This window comes from Pectinophora gossypiella, chromosome 10 (assembly GCF_024362695.1).
Source record: "Pectinophora gossypiella chromosome 10, ilPecGoss1.1, whole genome shotgun sequence".
Lineage (NCBI taxonomy): Eukaryota > Metazoa > Arthropoda > Insecta > Lepidoptera > Gelechiidae > Pectinophora > Pectinophora gossypiella.
In genome coordinates, this window is record NC_065413.1 from 15,666,249 (window position 1) to 15,674,078 (window position 7,830).

The window sequence follows — 7,830 nt, forward strand, 5'->3', positions numbered from 1 at the left end:
GAAACATAAAAATATCCACCGCCTTATTATAGCATTATCCCGTTTTTTCACAGGGTCCGCTTACCTATCCTGAAGATTTTACTAGTCCGGCAAGAAAAAGAAAAATAATAAAGATAAAGGGTTTATGATATATAGACCGCGCCTGGAATAAGTGCACAGATTTTAATGGAATTATGTAATTAAAGCATATAATAACGGGTTCTTATCGCGTTTAAATGGGGATATGAGACTCCCGATAAACCGCGCGATAATAACCGCGTAAACTTAAAACAATGGAGCTATGTAATTCACAAGCCTATGTAGAATTCGCGTAAGCGCGTAAAAAACAATACTGATGTTTGTGTCCGGTTTTACCTTTTTAAGGACATTCCAAATTTGATTAATACACAATTAGTAAACGGCAGTAAAATTATCGCTTCTCACATAATCAGCTTTCAGTGGAAAACCGTCTTTACTGACCAATGTTCAGATATTACGTGCCGATATTTATTTCGAAGGTGAACTTTGGTGACTAGGTGCATCTATTTTGAGTTTGTTTAGGGTTTGTTTCCCTTCATTAAAGAGTTGTAAATTTCACGTTAAACTAGTTTCCAAGGCTGACAATATAGTTCAACAACCGTATCTTATTTAATATTGTAGGTAACAGCCGAAGCTAAAACCACATAATTCATGTGTTTTGAACTGTACTCGTCGATGTGACATGCTAAAATCTGTGAGGACCCGAACAGCATTATTTAGCAAAAGTGTTTTTGTTATGGCGCCACGTATATACAATCATCTGCCAAAACGTTTACGTGCCATAAGTGACCTGAATTCATTTAAATTTAAATTACAAGCATTTAATTTCTGATTAATAATATATTATATAATATTAGGGAATTTTTTGATGGAAAGTGGAATTAGATTTAAGTACACCATTGTGCAAGTTATTAGCATTTGTATTTTTATTTTTATTTTATTTTTTTACCTTAATGTTACCTATTTGACATACAATTTTCTAACGTTTATATTGAAAAGACATTTTATTACAATATATTTGTTAATTTTCTATTTTGATTATATTTAATGTTATTGTAATTTATTTAATAATTTTATTTGTAATTTAATAATCTGTTATGTTTTAAATTCGTATACCGAACGGTGCGACATAGTGCGACATTATATTATATTGTAACAACTCTTTTACCTATGTTGACGAATAAATGAATTTGAATTTGAATTTGTACATGTAAATGACAGACGCGATGTCAAGCAGTCGCCGATCGAGGAGTCGCTGTACATACATACGCATACATAAACTCACGCCCGTAATCCCTAATGGGGTGGGCAGAGCCACAAGTAATCAAAGACAACTTGAAGCCACTGTTGATACGATGTCGTAAGCTGGATATGATGAACTTTATGGTGGAGTCGCTGTCAACGCTACAATTCTAATAATTGTTTAGGGCACAAATGATTCATGACTTAAGGTGGTATTAATAAACTAATCTCAGCTTGGAGATTGACCTCAAAATCATGTCAATGTGTCAATTCTTATATAAAAACAGGGACTTGAGCATGACCTTGAGGGCAGTCTCAGCTGAGATTAGTTTATTAATACCACCCTTAGAGTCTTCTCTTCTTCTTATCGTGTGGGTTGTGAGGTGAATTACCAACCTCATCAACCCTGGTGTCAGCGTTACTATTGAACCGCCAAAGGCCCCTGACATGGCTCATGTACCGACTACTTACATACATCAATGAGTTGTAACCGGGACCAACGGCTTAACGTGCCTTCCAAATCACGGATCATCTTACTTTTTGGACAATCAGGTGATCAGCCTGTAATGTCCTAACCGAACTAGGGATCACAATGTGATTTTTGTGATATGTCCCCACCGGGATTCGAACCTGGGGCTTCCGGATTGTGAGCCCAAGTTCATCATCATCAGCCCATTAACGTCCCCACTGCTGGGGCACGGGCCTTCCCTATGTATGGATAGGGAGATCGGGCCTTAAACCACCACGCGGGCCCAGTGCGGATTGGTGGTTATTAACGACTGCTAATGCAGCCGGGACCAACGGCTTAACGTGCCTTCCGAAGCACGGAGGAGCTCGAGATGAAAACTTTTTTTTTTTTTTTTGTGGTCACCCATCCTATGACTGGCCTCTGCGAAAGTTGCTTTACTTCAACAATCGCAGACCGAGCGCGTTTACCGCTGCGCCACCGAGCCCAAGTTACGGTATACCAATTATATGACTTTGTGTACCTATGCGCCACGACAGAAGTGCCAACGTTGATGATGTGTTACGTTTGTCTAACAGAAAGCTGGTGAAGTGTGGGTATTTAGGTCATCTTGCGATGGATGTACCTCTAACTGGGTTGTAGCCGTGAGCTTATGAATGAGATGCTTCATTCCCATATCTGTGTTTGTTCTTCCAGCCCGAGCACTGCCGGAGCACGTTCCTGAAGAGAATCAAGAAGATAGAGTACAATGCCCACCGCGCCGCCACCTTCAGCGGGGAGAACCACCACAAGTTCTTCTTAGGACATATGGTCGTCTTCCGGATGCACCTTAATAAGGTAATACTTTCAATACAATACATAAAACACATAAATAGCCTATATACGTCCCACTGCTGGGCACAAGCCTACTCTCAATCAACCGGAGAGGGTATGGAGCATACTCCACCACGCTGCTCCACTGCGGGTTGGTGGAGGTGTTTTTACGGCCAATAGCCGGGACCAACGGCTTAACGTGCCCTCCGAAGCACGGAATCAACTTACTTTTTCGGACAATCAGGTGATTCAAGCCTGAAAAGTCCTTACCAAACAAAGGACAGTCTCACAAAGTGATTTCGACAATGTCCCCATCGGGAATCGAACCCGGACCTCCAGATCGTGAGCCTAACGCTCTTACTACTAGACCACGGACCACGGAGGTTGTGTTGGAGGCAATACAATACAAGAAATAAAAATAAAATTGCTATTCAAAATTCTAGATTATGTAAATTATTATTTTTTTGGTTCATAATATTTTAAATTTTTCAGAAAATTAATTTAAAGCTCATGTGAAGCTTACTTTATGTAAAAAAGGTTATTATAAGATTAATGACTACCTAAATGATAAAAATGTCTGGTATTGAATGTGTTCTAGTTATTAAATAACTTGTAATGTAAACCCTCATTGGTTTTTAAAAGATATGTTGCTGTTGCAGTTTCTTGTCATTTCTTCTCTTCAGCCATAACACCTTGCGATATGACGTAAATTCAAAAATGTTACATTGAACTTCAACAAGTTTATCCATGATAATTACGTTGAATAAATGATTCTGATTTCTGATTTCTAAGGTAAACGTAAACATCATCTTGTCCTTATCCCACTCTAGATGGAAACAATATTATCGTGTCTTCTATCTCTGTCAGGCACATATCGTCTCTAATGTCGCGAACTGGCGTATCTGTTATTTTTAGTGAAACTGATTTGCACCTTTTACAGTTGTCAGTAAGACAAAAATCACTTTAGCAAAAAATTACAGATATTATGTCAGTTAGCAAAGTCAGGCACGATATCTTTCCTCATGCGATCCATCCACACTGTCATAGAACAAGGAACAATACTATAGAACGGCAACTCTGCGCTCCCCTCCAGTGGCTGAGCTAGGTTTACCTCACCCCCTCGGTGTTACTTTAGTCTTCAATCGTAAGGGCGTCAGACTTCACACACACAGATGCGCGTGTACGATAACGTCAGTGTGTCGTATCTGTGTAAAATGAGGTGTTTTGTATGAAGTGTCCGGGTTGTGACACTGTAGCTAGGATAAGTATTGGATAATTCAGCATAATTAATATTTAGAACTTTGCCATGTTATATATGGCCAAGTAGTAGATGCCATATACGACGCACATATTGTCACAAACGCTGCCTCTTTGGGGACATTCCAGTGAATGTCATATCACTGGTCATAGTGGTGACAAGTAAACTTTTTTTCTGTTTCAGTCAGAAGATTACGTACGAAGAGCCGACAAAGTGTTCAAGACATGTGGCTTTGCATGTGAGGTAAGTCGCTTATTAGCTGATAATTGTTGTTTCTGAGTCGGTCTGAATCGGTCTTTCTGAGTATTATACAAGTTAGACATAATGGTGGCTGAAGCAAGTTGATGCCATTTGCGGCAAATCTACAATAAGTCACGTCAAAAAATACATAATGGAGAGTTAGTTTCATCGCAGTAGTTTTAGGCGGATGAGACGTTCGTTATTTAAAAATTGACGATTCAAAGTGTAACTATGTTACCCACTGAATAAAGATATTTTTGAATTTGAATTTGCACACACCACGCTTCTAAAATTGCCATTTCAATCAACTTTATCTTCTTCTTTCAGACGACACCAAAAATGAAGCGTTACCGTCGCCAAGCTTTAGACGAAATCCACCGAGTTCGAGACGACATACAACACTCTCGACGCATGTACAGGGATCTCCTCACGCATGCGCAAAGACGACTTCATAAGCTGCGCAGAAACGCCGCTTCGGATATCGTTCAAGCTGTGGCAGTCCTACGACAGTGTTCCAGAGGATAGAAGAAGAAGAAAGAATTGGTGCTGATGCTATTAGACAGACGTTTTATTTTATATTAGTTTGACCACACTAAATTGTAATAGAAGGTATTTTAGATCTGTCTGTTTTCTAACTCGTTATAATCAACAACAACAACACAACAACAACAAACACAGTGTTGTTGTTGTTGTCGTTATAATCAGATCGTGATCCACCCCAGACCATATCGTGATACTAACCATCAGGTGAGATTGTGGTCAAACGCGAGCCTATATTACTTATTTAAAAAAAAGCTGTCAAAATAAAATAAAATCATGTTTTGTCCGTCTGTGTTAGCATCGTTTTTGTAGATGGATCCCACGTTTTGATTCCAAATAATTAAAGTAGCTGTTAAAACCTGAAAATAGTTTTGCGATTTTTATGATAAAACAGGTTGTCCATAAATATTTTGTAATTGTTTGTAGTAACTTATAGTTGACTTTTACTTGTTATTATAAGTATATTTTGTAGATCGCCGGTAAAAAAAAGCGGAAAAACAAGATGGCCGCCATACAAGACACGCGAGCTGCTTTAGAACCCACCAACATCTAGTTTTGTAAATAATTCTGTAAGATTCCCTAATAAAATAAAATGCATCGAACGGCAATACAATTGTACTTTTAAGTATGAATGGGATCTTATTTTTTGTATTCAACAATCATAAAATACGTGATCGAACGGCAATATTTTAAAAATAGAAACAAGACGTGGTATCCAACAACAATAACTGCGCAAGAGTGGGGTGTGTTTCCCCCCTCTCCTCTCCTTCTTTCCTTCTGAAGATAGATTAGGAAGGAAAGGAATGGCAGGAATTTTGAGTGTCAGAGAGAGATAGACAAATTGTGAACGTGAGAAAATTATGAACCCTAAACCAAATACGTATTAAATGATTGGGTGTGTAAAATTGATGATTTCCAATTTTTGTATGAATATCATTAAAATTAATGAACGGATCGTATTTATTTATTAAAAATTAATATTATTCCTAAAAAATATTTTTGTTGAAGCTAAAGTTGTGCCATACTTTTACGAAATCCTATTATTGGTTAAGTTTTTTAAATTATAAATTTTCCAAAAACGTAAATTTTATTGAATTGTAAATATTGGTTAATGTTATTTTTAAGTTGAATTTATGTAGAAAAAGGAGCTACCGACTAAATTCCAAATCGGTCCCAATAATATTCAATATATTTTCAATGTAATTATATTCTGAACTTTCACTAAATAAGAAATGTAGTGATGAAAGTATACGAAAAAAAACGAAAACGAAAAAGTTTACAGTACTGTCTTTAGATAATACAAAGACCAATACTTGGTCTTTGAGATAATACGTTAAAAATGTAACGTGTGTCAGAATTTGAATTTAGAACTAAATACTTTATTGTTGTTACATTTAGAACAAAACAACAATAAAGTAGGTAAGTACCTACTGGCAGAATGAAGTCATTCTGCATTCAAATTCTGATACATGATAAATATAATAAGTAATTTATGAATATCTTTGTATTGCGGACATTGAGAAAATAAGGCCAGGCGCGCACGAGTTTTTCGCCACGCGGCATAAAAGAGCAGCGGCATAATGTCGCACTGTAATACTGCGCCGCTACGATGGCTCTGCCGTCAAGTGCGCGCAATACAATTTAAAACTGTTTGGCGCAGTATTACAGTGCGACATTATGCCGCTGATTTTTCTGCCGCGCGGCGAAAAACTCGTAGTGCGCGCCTGGCCTAAAACCACTATAATTGCATGTTTTATAATAAGATTTTATAAAAAAAATAGTCTAGGAGAATAAACGAGATTGCTTTGTGTTTAAAATGTTACCGTTACAATACCTAACGCTAACCTAAAATGCAGTACTTAGCCACACTGTGATAGTTTAATTTAATTCGTATTAAACTCTAGTTAAGTACAAGCTATAGTACAATTTGTTGTTGGACAATTAATATTTTTGTATTGCAAAAAACACTGTTGTTAATTTTATTATTCTAATAGATGTTTAAATATTTTCGTAATAAAAAAGTTTAACAAATATTTTTTAAGTTTCATTTCTCTGTCACGTTTTCTAAAAATTGAATTTAGAACATTTTTATATTAAATTACAACACAATTTTCTAGCAAATCCGTAAATAAATTTTATTCTTGAAATGATAATTATGATTTAACTGGTTCAAAGATTAATTATAAAATGCCTAAAAAAAAGTCAGTCTAAGATGATTAAAAAATATATTTCTTTTTGACTTATTTGGTTTAATTATGATGTGAATCAAATAAATAAGATGATTCCATGCTCACGTTAAGACTTTGATTCCGGGTTGCTGAGGTTGATCAGCGATCTTACAACCCACACGATAAAATAATACCCACTCCACACTCGTATCTTTTTTTTGGTTAGCCTCAGACGGTATTTTTACATACTTAATTGCACTTAACAACTAGTTACATCACAATCATGAAATGGACGCTTACAAGGGTGGACTTATCTCTAAGAGAGATCTCTTCCAGCCAACTCAGGGGTAGTATAAGAATATCTGCGGATGAATAAAGAGGTGCAATATATGAAATACATAATAATAATAATATTTACATTATAAAACCGTTTAAAAATAATAATAATAAATATATAAAAAAACAAACTATGGGAACACAAATATATATGCCTAAGCCTCTATAAATATATACACATATATAATATACTATACCTACATACATACCGATTATATATTATATAACTAGCGGTATTAGCTACTTGGCCGAACAAATGGGTTACTCTTATCTTATCTTCATGGTTTTACATGATGTTAGTTACTATAATAGCTAGCAGTCAGTAGATGAATTGGCATTCAATAAATAAACAAATTAATCCTAAGGTCTCTATAAGGTTGGGCAGAGGTTATCAATCGGTTATCGGGTATTGGTACTAACGACAAAATAGGGCATTAACATACTTAAATTATCAATAATGTCTAAAATATAATTGAATTGTTTGGCGTCAATGCACTTTGATGAACGAAGTTATAAACAATACTCATGTTAGAAGCACAGGCAAGTCGAATCTTCTTCTATCGTGGGGGTTGTGAGGTGGATTACCAACCTCATCAACCCTGGTGTCAGGGTTACCATTGAGCCGCCAAAGACCCCTTACATGATTCATGTAACAACTACGTACCTACATCAGTAAGTAGTAACCGGGACCAACGGCTTAACGTGCCTTCCGAAGCACGGATTCAATCCCGGGACCTCCGGATCGTGAG

The 7,830-nt window shown here is 36.4% G+C and overlaps 1 protein-coding gene across 1 annotated transcript in view; it reads left to right on the plus strand.

Annotated features, from left to right (window-relative positions):
• Positions 1-6,610, plus strand: part of LOC126370000 (uncharacterized) — a 31,932-nt gene extending 25,322 nt beyond the window's left edge. Inside the window, exons 3-5 of the mRNA XM_050014621.1 lie at positions 2,423-2,563; positions 3,981-4,040; positions 4,365-6,610. Coding sequence (XP_049870578.1) covers positions 2,423-2,563; positions 3,981-4,040; positions 4,365-4,562 — 399 coding nt within the window. The 3' untranslated portion in view covers positions 4,563-6,610. The remainder of the gene's footprint in view (positions 1-2,422; positions 2,564-3,980; positions 4,041-4,364) is intronic.
• The last annotated feature ends 1,220 nt before the right edge of the window (positions 6,611-7,830 follow it).